The sequence below is a fragment of the Hypanus sabinus genome, chromosome 8 (genome assembly GCF_030144855.1).
Source record: "Hypanus sabinus isolate sHypSab1 chromosome 8, sHypSab1.hap1, whole genome shotgun sequence".
Taxonomy (NCBI): Eukaryota; Metazoa; Chordata; class Chondrichthyes; order Myliobatiformes; family Dasyatidae; genus Hypanus; species Hypanus sabinus.
The window spans coordinates 146,428,323-146,444,723 of NC_082713.1; the positions used below are offsets into that span (position 1 = coordinate 146,428,323).

Genomic DNA, 16,401 nt, shown 5'->3' on the forward strand with positions numbered 1-16,401 from the left:
GTTAATCATGCCAAGTGGAAATAAGTCCAGGACCAGCCTATTGGCTCAGGGTGTCTGACACTCTGAGGGAGGAGCTGTAAAGTTTGATGGCCACAGGTAGGAATAACTTCCTATGAGGCTCAGTGTTACATCTTGGTGGAATGAGTCTCTGGCTGAATGTGCCTAACCAGTACATTATGAAATGGATGGGAGACATTGTCCAAGATGGCATGCAACTTGGACAGCATCCTCTTTTCAGACACTACCGTCAGAGAGTCCAGTTCCACCCCCACAACATCACTGGCCTTGCGAATGAGTTTGTTGATTCTGTTGGTGTCTGCTACCCTCAGCCTGCTGCCCCAGCACACAACAGGAAACATGATAGCACTGGCTACCACAGCCTCGTAGAACATCCTCAGCATCTTCCGGCAGATGTTAAAGGACCTCAGTCTCCTCAGGAAATAGAGACGGCTCTGACCCTTCTTGTAGTCAGCCTCAGTGTTCTTTGGCCAGTCCAGTTTATTGTCAATTCGTATCCCCAGGTATCTGTAATCTTCCACTATGTCCACACTGACCCCTTGGATGGAAACAGCGGTCACCGGTGCCTTAGCCCTCCTCAGGTCCACCACCAGCTCCTTAGTCTTTTTCACATTAAGCTACAGATGATTCTGCTCCCACCATGTGACAAAGTTTCCCACTGTAGCCCTGCACTCAGCCTCATCTCCTTTGCTGATGCATCCAACTATGGCAGAGTCATCAGAAAATTTCTGAAGATGGCTTCTGTGTTGTAGTTGAAGTCCGATGTATAGATGGTGACCTGTGGAGCCCCAGTGCTGCTGACCACTCTGTCTGACACACTGTGTTGCAAGTGCATGTTCAAGGATTACCCATAGCCCTCTATTTTACTAAGCTCCATGTACCTATCCAGGAGTCTCTTAAAAGACCCTATCGTATCCGCCTCCACCACCGTCGCCAGCAGCCCATTCCACATGCTCACCACTCTGCGTAAAAAACTTACCCCTCACATCCCCTTATACCTACTTCCAAGCCCTCTCATGCTAGCCACTTCAGCCCTGGGAAAAAGCCTGACTATCCATACGATCAATGCCTCTCATCATCTTATGCACCTTTATCAGGTTACCTCTCATCTTTCATTGCTCCAAGAAGAAAAGGCCGAATTCACTCAACCTATTCTCATATGACATGCTCCCCAATCCAGGCAACATCCTTGTAAATCTCCTCTGCACCGTTTCTATGGTTTCCACATCCTTCCTATAGTGAGGTGACCTGAACTGAGTACAGTACTCCAAGTGGGGTCTGACCAGGGTTCTATACAGCTGTAACAATTCCTCTCGGCTCTTGAACTCAATCCCATGGTTGATGAAGGCCTATGTACCGTATGCCTTCTTAAAAACACAGTCAACCTGCGCAGCAGCTTTGAGTGTCCTATGTACACAGACCCCCAAGATCCCTCTGATCCTCCACACTGCCAAGAGTCTTACCATTAATATTATATTCCACCATCATATTTGACCTACCAAAATGAACCACTTCACACTTATCTGGGTTGAACTCCATCATCAACACAAGTTGAACGCACAAGAACAAATCTGTAAGGTCATCATTATTGTTCTGCATTTTATTACTAATTACACTTTCTGTTGAGAAAGGGGCCAAATGCACCATGCCAGCAACTGAGCTAACCAAGCAGCAAAATTTTCTTCCATTCTTCATTCCTTTACACATACTTATCTAACGTGGATCCCTTTTCCACACTTCCCTGCCCTAGTTACTATTTCCTCCTGTAACATCCTACCACCTCCTAGCACTGTTGTGATCCTATGATTATGAACTGTTACTGGGAGTTCATACTTTTGGGTTCTCACATATAAGGTTCTGCTCATACCTTGGTGGGAGATCACCATACTGACTGTTGACACAATACCATACATCATCATCCCAGCTGTCGAGAACCCACCATTAAAAGCCTCACTTTGATGGGATCCAGGACGCGATCCAACATCTTTGCCCAATCTTCCTGCTGTGCTTCAAGCTGTTTACATGTTAGGGTGGTTTGCTGGGTTTCAGCTTTGTCAGTTCATTTGTCGGCAGATTTAAATGATTCAGTTAAGATGACATTCTGCAGTTTTAGAATTCCCATTTCCTCATTAAGGGTAGACTCTCTTTTGCTCTGAAGCCCAATACCTGTCAAATACCATTTCCAAAGCACACAGCAAGATTCAACAAGCCATAGCCTTGCTCTCCTCACATTCTGGAAATCCTATCTTAATTAGTACAGTGGCTACCATGACCACAACTGTTTTCCATCTCAGCCTTCCAACAAGTGGGAGGGTAACGTGGACAATATGCTGTACTGGCCACTGCCTCAAAACTATACCCGTTCATGCCTATGGGTACATCATATTGTTTGTGAAACAGAGTACCCATTGTGGTGAATCCTGCCAACAAATCCAAATCTAGAACGAAAATTATTTTAAAATCTGTTCTGTGTTCTTCCCTGATTCAGCAACAGGCACCTGCATATGCATTTGCAAACAAAGCAGACACTGTACACGTGTTAAATTACAAGATATCACTGTATTAGAATTATATAAAACATGCAATATAAAAAGGAAAACAAATAATTAATAAACAGGACAAAAAAGTAACTAATAATTATTATCCACTGAATGAGCAGACCTGCAGAATGCTGACAAATGTTCACACAGCCTTTTCTCTCTCTCTCGACATACTCTTACCCTCTTGACATATTTGTCCCTACCTTCTCCAACTTTAGCTCTAGTCTAGAGAGGATTCTTCCTCACCCTCCTCTTTTCTCTCTCACAAAGGAATCACTCCTTTTTATACCCTTCAAAACCCCTTACGTAGTACTTTCCAATGCATTTGGTAACAGCACCGACACAATGATCTCACCTTCGCCAAACACACTTCTCATCATTATCCACTATTGTGGTGCAGACGTTTATTCCCTTAACTTTCTCAAAACATTATTGTGGACTGGTTCTCTTGCATTGCTCAAAACAATCCCACTCTAAGCCTATACCATTTTGTCTTAAAGATTACCATTTTATTTTAGTATATACCAAGGAGGAATCACATTTAATTCTTTCCTTACAATTCGCTATTGAGGTAATTGTCCATCTTTTTATTCCTCCTTCCAAAGTGCATGATATCATTTTCCTATACAGAACTTCACATGCCAAGTTCTTGAGCACTCATTAAATAACATGGTCCATAGTGCAAATACTCTGTTCACAGCATGCCATCCACCTAGTTTCATTTCATCATGAACATTTGAATACCTTACACTCTTTCACCGCCACAAGTTATTAACAATGACAGCAAGTAATTTCCAATCAAGAGCAGATAAAATCATGAGGGGCACAGATAGGGTTAATGACCTTGTCTTTTTTTCCCTCTGGGGAATCAGGAACTAGAGGGCATAAGCTGAAGGTAAGAGGGTAATAGGAACCTAAGGGGCACCCATTTTTACCCCAAAGGGTGCTCAATATGGAACAAGCTGTCAGAGGAAGTGGTTGAGACAAGTACAAAAGGCATTTGGACAAGTCTAATGGATTAGAAAAGTTTAGAGGGGTAAGGGCCAAACACAAGAAAATGTGACCAGTACAGATGGGAACCTTGGTCAAAAGGGACCAGTTAGGCCAAAGGACCTGTTTCTCTGCTTTATGACTCTACAACTCTGTAACAGATATTTAGGCACTCCAGTCCAACAAAGACGCTTTTCCAAATACAGCACATCTACTAGTTCTGCTCTGTCAGCTCTGTTTGTAATATCCTCACAAGAACTCTAGCAATTTTGGCAAACACAATTTCTCTTTCATAAAATTATGTTGACTTGGTTTGATATCATTAAACTTTTCTAAACTGACTAGCTATTTTACTGCAGCATCTTCCCTACAACAGCTAACTGGCATATATATGAGAGTGGGTGAAAACTTGGTAAATCAAGTTTAATGTGGAAAAAGTGAGGATATGAATTTCAGCAAAAGAATCTACCATAAGGCATAACATCTACAGATCAAAGTATAGAGTAACCTGGGTTCTTGCACACAAATTCCAAATTAGGCGTAGTGAGTTATTAAGAAGGCAAATAACATATTGGATTTTCTTGAAGGTAAGAGTTGAAAAATAGGTTAATATATCAATGGTAGAGTATAGTCTGATATTCTGGGATGAAGGGATTGCCTTATATATATTTGTTTAGAAGAATGACGGTGATCTTACTGAAACAAAGGATCCCTATGGGGCACAATATGGAATATTTTAAAATGTTTTTACTAATAGAATCTCAAATGAGAGGATAAAATTACAGGATAATTTATTTAAAACCAAGATGCATAAAAATTCCTTGAGCAGAAAGTATGCAAAATATCTCAGAGATTTGTGCAGGCTAGATCGTCAGAACTATTTACAATAGATGTACATAGTTTTCTGAAAGACTAGGGAACTGGGAGGACTTGACAACTGAAGCATACAAGTCATGATTAAACTGAATGATGGAACAGGTTTGAGAAGTTGGGTAGCTTAAACTTGGTCCTTTTGTTCTTTTCATTTCCCATTTATTGCTTTGTCCTTTCTTGTTCATTGTGTTTTGCAATTCACTGCTACCCTCTTAGAGCTCGATGTGTTTTGGAAAATTTCAAATCAATGGGCCTTCCATTAATTCTTTGGATGCGAGCCATTTGGTGTTGGAAACTAGTTTCCTCCTCTTTCAATATTTTGTCCCTTACCACGGGGATTATTACAATTTGAAAATAGCCCAGCAATTATCATTGCAATATCTAAAAAAAATTCTATACTGTGATCCAAATTATTAGTGTAAATTATCTGCCATTTCCCATCATTAATCTTCCCAGTCGCACACTTGTGTGAACTACCCCCTTCTTTTTAAATTTCCGTTGAAGATCTTGCCATTATTCAAATGTACTTTATTAATTTCTTCAATCTTATTAACTTCTTGGTCCAAAAAAAAATGCTGGTTCAAATAAGAATATCCCAATCCTCTGATCTACTACTAGCCCTTGCCACTTTATATATTTAGGATTTAGATTTAACAGTTTCCTTGACCTACTCTGCTATCTGTAGATAGTTATAAGACCATAAGATACAGGAGCAGAATTAGGTCATTTGGCTTTGAGTCTGCTCCCCAATTTCATCATAGTTGATCCATTTTTTCCCTTCAGCCCCAATCTCCTGCTTCCCCCCCAATATCCCTTCACGCCCTGACCAATCAAGCCTATCAACCTCCGCCTTAAATATGTTTAAAGATTTGACCTCCACAGCTGCCTGTGGCAACAAATTCCACATATTCACTACTCTCCAGTTAAAGAAATCACTCCTTATCTCTGTTCTAAAAGGACATCTCTCTATTCTGCAGCTGTCTCCTCTGGTGTTAGACACTCCTACTATAAGAAACATCCTCTCCACATCCACTCTATCAAGGGCTTTCACCATTCATCAAGTTTCAATGAGGTCACCATCCATTCTTCTGAATTCCAGTAAGTACAGGCCCCGAGCCATTAAGTGCTCTTCATATGACAAGCCCTTTAATCCTGGAATCATTTTCGTGAAATCTCCTTTGAACCCTCTCCAGATTCAGTACATCCATTCTAAGAGGCCCAAAACTGCTCACAATACTCCAAGTGAGACCTCACCAGTGAGTTATAAAATCTCAATATTATATCCTTGCTTTTACATTCTAGTCCTCTTGAAATGAATGCTAACATCACACTTCCCTTCTTCACCACAGATTTAACCTGCAAATTAATCTTTAGGGAATCCTGCACAAGGACTTCCAAATCCCTTTGCACTTCAGATTTTTGTACTTTCTCTCCACTAGAAAATAGTCAACCCTTTCACTTCTTCTACCAAAGTGCATAACCATACACTTCCCAAGACTGTAGTCCATCTGCCCATTCTCCTAATTTGTCCAAGTCATTCTGTAGCCTACTTCCTTAAAACTACCTTCCCCTCTGCCTATCTTCATGTCAGCTGCAAACTTTGCAAAAAAGCCAACAATTCATTATCTTTCTCATCAAGTCCTTTCTGATTGTGATAAATTCCTGCTAAACTTTGAAATGTTGAACAGAAATCTATCACAAACAGCTCTTCCAATATCTGCCACTGATCCAGACCTTTCTTTTAACTATTTTCCTAGTCCACTCTGATTTATAAAGACAATTTCAGTGATACAAAGGAACTCTTCCTGAAATTGTCTTTATAAATTGAAAACGCTTATTGAGGACCCAAGGTGTTCAGCTTCAAACTCTATTTGGAATAAAAGTGTTATGTTTGTTAATTCCTGGAAGAATCTTAAGTATACAATCTATTAATCCTACCTCATCACATACAAAAAATTCTAAAATACCCTGTGTCCTGATGAGCCCTGCAATTTATCACTCCAAAAAAAAAGCATAATACACCCTATAAATTCCTCTTCCAGCTCCTACATTAGTTTAATAAATCCAATTCATATGTAGATTAAAAACCACCGATATTAACTGCGGTTACCTTCTTTCTCACCTTTCATACTTCCCCGCCCACTGATCATTACGATCTCTTCTTTCCCTTATTCGTCCTTATTTATACCCAAAAAGAGTTCACATCATGATCCATTGTATCTGGTCACCACTTTTTAAATTAAGAACCAAACCCCCTCTCTTTACTCTTCCTGCTTTTTTCATTTGGAATGTCCAAGAACCTTATATACTGAGTTTGTGCCCAGTCATCTCTCTATAACAGCTATTAGCTCAACTTACTCATTTGATTTGTCCAAACAATTCATCTATCTTGTTACAAATGTACTCTAAGTTAAGGCCTGAAGTTTAAGATTCTTTCTCTAGTTCCTGTTCCTACTACAATCTTCTGCTTATATATCTCCTCTTACGCATCATGCTTTGACCTTCAGTCACTTGTATTACTGTTCATACACTTCTTTTTAATTATTAACCTTCCCATTCTCTTTGCAGTTGCTTAAAAACACAAACTATTGCCCTAGTTTTGTGATTCACCAAGACATTGGTGACGACATGATGCAAATACAGCCCATTCTAATAGAACTGTTCTCTCCTCTCCTAGTACTGGCACCAATGCCCAATAAAAAAAAAATCAGAATCCATTTCTCCTTACAAAATCTTAGCACCAACATTTCTATAATCTTAATTACCTTTTGCCAATTTACACTTGGCTAAATTATTGACCCAGGGTTCATCATATTTGCTTTGTAATTTTGCCCTAAGTGTTCATAATCCCTCAACAAAAACTCATTGCCAGTCCTACCCATATCATTAGTGCTTATGTGGATCACCACAACTGGATCCTTCTTCCCCATTCCCAAGTTCTTCGCAAGCCTGCAAAAGATGTCCTAAACTGGGCAGTGTGCTAGGGACAAAATATTTGGTAATTTTACTTCGCAGCAGAGGAAAGAGCACCTAGCCCTAACTATACTATCGCCTATAACATTTCTCTTTTCTCCCCCAACTTCAATCACAACATCACTCCCCAAAACAGTCTGCACATCCCTCCCGCAGTCTTGGTCAAACAAGACTGCAAAAACATCAAACTTCATGTAAGGACAAGGTGTAAAGCTTCTTCAGAACTATATGCCAATTTCTTCGATTTACTTCTTTTACAGTCACACATTTCTTTTCCTGGCCAATGATCATATTCAACATAATTCACCCAAAAGGACACCTTTGCCCTTGATATATCACTGTGAATGAAGTTTGGATTCCAGCTTAAGAACTCTGAAACAAATTTCCCCAGGCAGCCAACAGTTGCTGCAGATATGGTCATCATAAATCACGACAGATTCCATTAGCTTTCATGTGCTGCAGCTACAACACATCACTTCTCAGCTACCTCTGCTCTATTTGTTAATTTATTACCATTTTACAATTACAGCATGGAAACAGGCCATCTTGGCCCTTCTAGTCCATGCTGAACGCTTACTCTCACCTAGTCCCACTGGCCCGCACTCAGCCCATAGCCCTCCATTCCTTTCCTGTCCATACACCTATTCAATTTTACTTTAAATGACAATACCGAACCTGCCTCCACCACTTCTACTGGAAGCTCGTTCCACACAGCTACCACTCTCTTGAGTAAATAAATTCCCCCTCGTGTTACCCTTAAACTTTTGCCCCAACTCTCAACTCATGTCCTCTTGTTTGAATCTCCCCTATTCTCAATGGAAAAAGCCTATCCATTGTCAACTCTATCTATCCCCCTCATAATTTTAAATACCTCTTATCAAGTCCCCCCTCAACCTTCTACGCTCCAAAGAATAAAGACCTAACTTGTTCAACCTTTCCCTGTAACTTAGGTGCTGGAACCCAGGTAACATTCTAGTAAATCTTCTCCGTACTCTCTCTATTTTGTTGACAACTTTCCTATAATTCGGTCACCAGAACTGTACACAATACTCCAAATTTGGCCTTACCAAATTACATCCCAACTCCTATACTCAATGCTCTGATTTATAAAGACTAGCATACCAAAAGCTTTCTTCACCCTGTCCACATGAGATTCCACCTTCAGGGAACTATGCACCATCATTCCTAGATCACTCTGTTCTACTGCATTCTTCAATGCCCTACCATTTACCATGTATGTCCTATTTGGATTATTCCTACCAAAATGTAGTACCTCACACTTAACAGCATTAAACTCCATCTGCCATCGTTCAGCCCACTCTTCTATCTGGCCTAAATCTCTCTGCAAGCTTTGAAAACCTACTTCATTATCCACAACGCCACCTACCTTAGTATCATCTGCATACTTACTAATCCAATTTATCAGCCCATCATCCAGATCATTAATGTATATGATAAACAACATTGGACCCAGTACAGATCCCTGAAGCACACCATTCAGTATGGAATTATTCTAAACATGCACTCCTTAGCTAGACTGACATTCCATTTTAAATTACTTAGGCAGTAAGGTGGTCCAGGAAGAAATATCCACAAAATTAATTTTAAAAAGCTGCAGATGCTGGAATCTGACATTAAAAATTGCTAGAAACAACCAACTGATCAGACCCAAGACTCGTCACCAGAACTATTTTAGTGACGGTTCTTAGTCCTGAAAGCGGAACTCGGTTTCTCTTTTCAAATGCTGCTTGCCCTGCTGAGTGTTTCTAGCATATTACATTTTATTTGGCATTGAGTCAGGAACAGGTTGAGATCAGGCCCATCACTTATTTCTCCCTGCCTCCTGCTCTTTACAGCTCCTCGACGACCACTCACTTGTTATACAATATTATAGCCTGTCGACAGATACGAATATTTGTTAATACTTACAGGCTACATAGGACATCTCATTCTCCAGGGTTTCTATGTCTGCTACACTGATATAAAAGTAAGGTTTGGATTCAGGAACTCCACCAATCCCAGGTAGTGAAACATTCGCCAGACAACAACAACAGTAAACTAGAATGGAATTTTGGGAGAAAACAAATACAGAATTATGAGACAACTTGGTTAAGTTAGTTAAAACAGATTAAGAACGGATGGTTATAAAACATTGCAGCATACATTTTGAAAGGTAATCAGTGATAAAAGGGGACACTAAAAGGCCATCAAAAACATGAAATTTCAGCTCCCTGATGGTTCTGAGCAGCTGTGAGCTTAGATGTGAGACAATATCCAAGCATTTTAGTTTAATGAAAATCAGGACCAGGAATTACATTTGCACCAATGACTCAATTTAGCTGCATAAAACTGACAGCCTTACTTAAACATGACATACTTAAGTTTGCCAAGTTTCTGCCAAATTAAGTTGTCAGGTACCTTGTAGTAATTATGTGTCTTCCTGTCAATAAACGGCATTAGAGAAACATTGACCAAACAACAGTAAAATGGTCTGTGTTTAATCTGTTCATAGATACTGTATTGCTGAAGAAAAATGAAATATAAGTTATATTAAAAGACAAACTTATTTAAAACTCACACCTCTATAGCAGACAACTCCAACTGGAGGTGGCGAAAAAATCAAGATCCGCTTCCTTAAAAGTGCAAACTTCCAAAGGACCATTATCTGCTCCCCAAAAAACTTGATGAACTGTGACATGCATCCTGCAGGGTGTGTGATCTGTTTGAAGACAAGAATTTCAGCAGTGTTACTTGATATTTTATGAAATGAGTAAAACTTATAGATAACGTGGATAGACTAGGAGTGTTCCAAGTAGGAACCTGTGTTTATACTCAAAAGTTGAAGTAGAAATTCCCTCTCCAGATTGCAATTGATTCCAAATACAATCAATTTGCTAAACATTATGGGCCACATTCCACGGCTCTGGAGAACACTGCCTGGTAAAACCACCCATGATTTATTTCCCCATGCCAGCATTTCTTAATCTAGAAGTGGTGGCCAACCTGGCAGCACTGGAAAGTTTAACACCCGAATGGCAACAGGCTCTTGAGTGGTAATACGAGTAGAATGAGCTGTAAAACTCACATGAAAATTCTTATAACTTGAAAAGTCATGCTTCAAATCACCGAGTGAGTCGAGAGTGATTTTTGAAGGCTTTTTCCCCCTCTGACATTAAGGTACATGTAAAAACTTTTAAATAATTAGAGTTTAACATGCTTTCACTAAAACACTGAACATTACAGGCAGTCCCCAGGTTATGTACAAGTTCCGTTCCTGAGTCCGTCTTTAAGTCGGATTTGTACGGAAGTCAGCACAAGTACATCCAGTATTATTTAGCGTCAGTCAAACATTTGTCTTAGTATATAGTATATATTTTACCTTTCTATGCATATAAAACACTTAAGAAACATATGTATTCCAATAATTAAACCACTGCGTTCGTTAGTACAAGTTGTCTGTAAGTCGGACGTTCGTAACTCGGGGACTACCTGTATAATGCAAACTATTAAACTAATCAACCATGGTTATCAGATCATGTCCAATTATCTCTATTTTTGCTATTAACTCCTTTCTTATTATGAATGTTTTATTTATAACTTCAGGTTTGTCTTTTTTTTTTGTTCAATTCCAGGAGACTCCAGATTGATCTGGAAAGGCTGGAATGCCTATTCATATCCATTATAGATTGTCACAGATGACATAAACAAATATTTTAATATTAATAGCTTTAAACGTGGGGAATTTTCAGATTTGATCTCTTCTTGTTTTATTTCCTCTCAAGTGTCCAGACCTCATCTCCATGTCAGAATGTTGCTTTAAACTCACTTGTAATTAACCTCCAGTAGGATTAGATTTATCCTTTTAATATGGCTCTGATACATCTTTTTTCTTTATTCTAAGACCTCATTTAACGAAAAGTATATAAAGGAGAATAAATCTGCTGCCTATGAGAGATGCAATTTAATGTTTATATTAAAGAAAAACATGGTTATATTAAAGCAAAACCCAAAGGCTGCATTTTTGTGCTAAATTTATCTGTCACCTTAAATGGCCAAGTTACAATATTCTTTAAACCATTCAAACCCTTTCCTCGCAAACACTGAGAAAGAATATAAATTCTCCACAATTTTTTTTTGGGATAAATCAGTTTTAGTATGAACTAGTATAGGAAGTCTTTTATTGATGGAATAGAAATGTAACACACTTGGGTCAGTGTTGGCTTAAATTTCAAATGATTAAAGTGTCATTCCTCTATGTGCACCAGCATGATAAATAATGTCTCACATAAGGAGTTGGTATATTAGCAGGTTTGTTTTGTTTAAATGTTTCAAGCCATTTACTTTTCCATCACCTTGGAATAACCTATCTAAATGTTTGAAATAGCTATATATTTTGTTACCTTCATCTCTGGATACATGTACTTGTTAACTGATGGCAACCAGTGAAGGGGCTGAATGGATGTAGGGGTTCCTTTGCTGCTCAATCCAACAGGTAAAATACCTTTCTTGTCCTCATAAAAAGCTTCTAATTGTGCATAATGTCCAGGAATTTCAAGTTGATGTCTGTAAAAGTTACAATATATTCCATGAGTATTTCAAGATTCTATCATTTTGTGAAATTTGCCTGTTGGCTCAGACTATTTAAAAAAATTCTGTCTCTTTTGCCAGTAAAAAAAAATTACTCAATTCGTTTCAGAGTTCCAACTGAGAAATTTTATAAATGGGTCCAGATTTTAACCAAAAATCACAGGGAAAAAAGGCTTATAATGCTCCTTTCTTAGATAAAGGTTTTAGAGCTTGGATTTTGCAAACAACTCTCATCGGAATGAGATCACAGCAAAACATCTGACTCATTCATGGTCATATGTTCCTCTAATATTTGATGAAAATCTATTCTCTCTGCACAAGTATTAAATTTCAGGATTTTGGTTGTGTTATTCTCTGTTTTCTAATTAATGTAATCCATAGCCATTAAACAGTAGGCTGACTAATTCTGCAAACATGAGAATCAACATTAACAATCACTCAGCACAGCAGAATAGGCATATACATGTTGTGAATTGAATGTCAACAGGACAACTTTTTTGGCACCAAGATTAAGATTAAACCATGAACTGAAGACAATACAAATAAAAAGATATTTACTTTTCTTTACTCTAGTAAGGCCAAGAAACACAGAAATCTTCAGATATATCAGTAGCAGTACCAAAAGTATTCAGGCATTCCCGAACCAGAAGCCATGGATGAACAACGAAGAATAAACCTGCTCAGAGTTTGTGACGCTACTTACAAATCCGGTGATGCCAAAGCATCAGATTAAATCATAACAGAGACATCAAGACTGCCAAGTGCAGACATAAAGTAGATTGAGACATATTCCTGTAATGCCACCGATCCTGTGTTTGGGGAAGATATCAGATCCATTTCAGATTACAACGGAAAGCTTTCTTGTTCTGCTCATGGTGACATCAAACTATCTAAAGAGCAAAACAACTTCTTTGCTCACTTTGATAAAGACAACAAGGAACCAGTGATGAAAGCCTTAAGATTGGACGGAGGAACATACACGAGGTGAGGCATCTAGTCCGTAAAGTCAGCACACACAGAGCAGCTGCACCAGGGAGCACAGACAGATGGGTCCTCGGGGACTGCACTGACCAGTTGGTGGAAGTTCAGACTGGTATTCACAAGCCTTTGATGTGCCAGGCTATGGTTCCGGCATGCTTCAAAGCATCAATCTTCATACCAATCCCCAAGATGTCAACTGCAACATGTCTTAATGATTACAGATCCATGGTTGCCAAGTGCTTAGAAGGAATGATTAAGTCCCACATCAAAGAGGTAATCTGGGGAACCTCGACCCTGCACTAGTTTTTTTTGCAAATAGAAATGGCATCTTCAGTTAATCTATCACCTTTCATACTGCCTTGGAACACCTGCAGCACAAAGACACCTACTTCAAGATGCTTCTCATTGATTACAGCTCAGCCTTTAACGCCATACTACCAAACAAGTTGACTATCAAGCTCCACAATCTAGGTCTCGGCACAACAACCTGTAATTGGATCTTGGACCTCTCACTACTTGTACACAGACAGTGAAACTAGGCAAGACCTGGAGAAAATCAACAATTTTCAATGCCTACAGCACACTCCTAACATCATTAAAGACCCATACCATCTTGGACAACATCTGTTCAATCTCTTACCATCTGGTAGGAGATACAGAAACATCTTAGCCAAGACAATAAGACTGAAAAACAGCTTCTTCCTGAAGGCTGTTGTGCAGCTGAATAATACTACACCCTAATGTGCCCATGGCCTTTGAGTGTTAATGGACTATCGAAGTCACTTGTTGCACATAAAAGTGATTTTTTTAAAAAATTAAGCCTGACTGCATGCATTGTAAATATCTGTTTTGCACGGACTGGAGTAGCATTGCAAACTTGTCATCTTGAGCAATGGCAATAACTTGCTGCACGTTATGCCGCTGGGGTTTAGGAGCGCAATAAAGGTCCCCTAAAATGATGAGAGCTTGGCAAGGTTGCTCTCTGTCGTGCACCAGCATTCTGACTCGTACAAGAGTTGGACAGAACACAGCTCTGGAACAGCTTCACCTTGGTTGATCCCCATATGTTGCTCATTGATCTGAAGACATTTCTAGCTTTGTTGAGTCTTCACTGGATGTCATCCTTGGTCCCACCATCCTGCCAAATGATGCTGCCCAGGTTGATGCTGGGTAAGTCAATGGCATATGCCTTGACAGGAGGAGAACTCTACATTTAGAGGGTTATGGTCTCAGGCTAACTCTGGCTAACTCTTGAGTCCAACCTGTCCACCAAAGGTACACAGGCACTGAGTTTTTTCTTGTATGTGCTGGTGTTTATGAGACAGTAATGCAAGGCCATCTGCAAAGTCAAAGTCTTCTAAAGTAGAGAATAGTCCACCTAATGCCTCTTTGCTTATCTTTCGTTGTTTGCCTCATAACCCAGTCAATAGGTTAAACAATATCGTTGTCGTGATGCAGCCTTTGCCCGACTCCTGTCTTGACTTCAAAGCGCAAACTGCAGTCCCCAACTGTGCAGGTGAAATTAGCATTGAAACTCTGAATAAGCTAGACAATTTTGGAAGGTATCCTGTATGATTTGCAAATTCACCAGAGACTCTCCCTATGGTATCAAGCCTTTTCAAAGTCCACGAAATTCACATAGAGTTGTCTCTGCCACTCTGAATTGTTCTACAATGTTAAATGACAATAAAATTCTATTCTATTGATAGCACCGTCATTCAACACATGGAGGGAAAAGTTTAATCTTTCATGGCCAAAAATGATACTGCTCAAAATCTTTAAAGATATGAAATGAATGGGAACAGGGCTCACTCACTTTGCAAAGAATATGAAATGCCAGGAGTTGTAAAATAAAAATGTGCAACTCCTGGCATTTCATAGTTTTGCTAAGTGAGTGACCACTGTTTACATTCATTTCTGCCTGTCACAAATGGTTCTCAATCCATTAGCCGTACATTATAGTTCATTAAAATATTTCTACCAGTGAGAGATTTGATCTATGTTTACAATTTTACAATTTACAATCCTTATGTTTACAATTTGAGGCAACCGTTTACAATGTACTGGTGTCAATGTTAAACAAAGGTCTACTATGTGATTTAAAGGAGGGCTCATTTATTTCAGTTAGCTTGGATCCCTTAAACAATACCGAAAGCTGTTCTCCCTTTTGCTACATTATTTTCTTCAATTGGTTGGGAAATCATCCGCATGAAGTGATTGCTATCAGGGCAGACAATACCAAAACAAATTTGCTGGTGTTAAAAGGAGTTGAAGAAAACACACAGTGATAATCACTGGGCAAACCACGGAGAGAAACATTTGTTACTTATTTTGCTACTTATATGGTTCATAAATCAAGGGCTGCACAGTAGAGTAGCAGCTAGCATTGCACTATTATAGCATCAGTGATCAGGTTCGATTCCACTGCTGTCTGTAAGGAGTTAGTACAACTGCCTTGTAACCATGTGGGTTTCCTCTGATTTCTCCCGTTGCCTCCTACATTCCGAAGTCATGGTGGTTAGTAGGTTAATTGGTCATATGGGCGCAATTGGGTGGCACAGGGCTGAAAGACCATAGTTGCCATGCTGTATCTCTAAATTAAATAAAATTCACAGCTCACTGTCTTCCATTCAATGCCAATTCCATTCTCTACTAAAACAGACTATAAATGTTCCACTATAATACTATTTGTGTAGAAGGCCTAAAAAATTCTGGCTGTTCTGTGAGCCTTGAGCATTCTTAATAGCTAAAACATTGAGTTCCTTTCTCTTGGACTAGCCCTAGAGAGAATTTTGATGATTTTTAGGACAGTGCAGATGCACAGAGAGTGGTGCAATCGTGGCACAGGGAATTCAGCTGTCTCACTGCTCCAACAGCTCAGGTTTGATTCTGACCTTGTGTGCTGCCGGTATGAAGTCAGCACATTCTCTCTGTGACCAATGTTCCTCTTGCACCCTGGGGTTGAGGGAGGGGCCAGTGAAAGATTGATGATTATTGTTAATTAGGCATAATAAATTGTCCCCAGTTTTGTCCCCAGAACAGGGATGTTCACGCAAGACAGAAGAGATTACAGGGAAATAGATGGGGGGCCGGATGTTTTAGGAACAATGAGAGAATATTTTCCATTACAAGGGAAGTACTCAAAACTTTTGAAAAAAAATCCTTATAGATTCTTGAACCTGCTTGTGGTTTGCTTTTCTTGTAACCAAACAGCTTCTATTCAGAAGAGAAACTATTGAGAAAGCTGAATTGTCAGTGTCTGAAGTTGCGCCATACATCTGTGACATTTGAGGAAGCTTAGCACAGAGACTTGGGAGAAATATTTACTACATTAGACACAAATATACCCCTGTGGTATTAAGTGATGGTCTGTTAATTAGAAAGGAGGAATATAGAAACTGATTCCATGTAAACTAGCCTTTGAATGCACAGAACAGCT

The 16,401-nt window shown here is 39.3% G+C and overlaps 1 protein-coding gene across 2 annotated transcripts in view; it reads right to left on the reverse strand.

Annotated features, from left to right (window-relative positions):
* dennd11 (DENN domain containing 11) overlaps positions 1-16,401 on the reverse strand; it is a 45,799-nt gene that overhangs the window by 17,258 nt on the left and 12,140 nt on the right. The window contains exons 4-6 of one of the 2 annotated variants that reach the window (XM_059978169.1): positions 11,795-11,957; positions 9,975-10,113; positions 9,324-9,452 (exon numbers count right to left, since the gene is read on the reverse strand). In XM_059978169.1, the coding sequence (XP_059834152.1) occupies positions 9,324-9,452; positions 9,975-10,113; positions 11,795-11,957 (431 nt within the window). The remainder of the gene's footprint in view (positions 1-9,323; positions 9,453-9,974; positions 10,114-11,794; positions 11,958-16,401) is intronic. The other variant, XM_059978170.1, reaches the window with a different exon arrangement.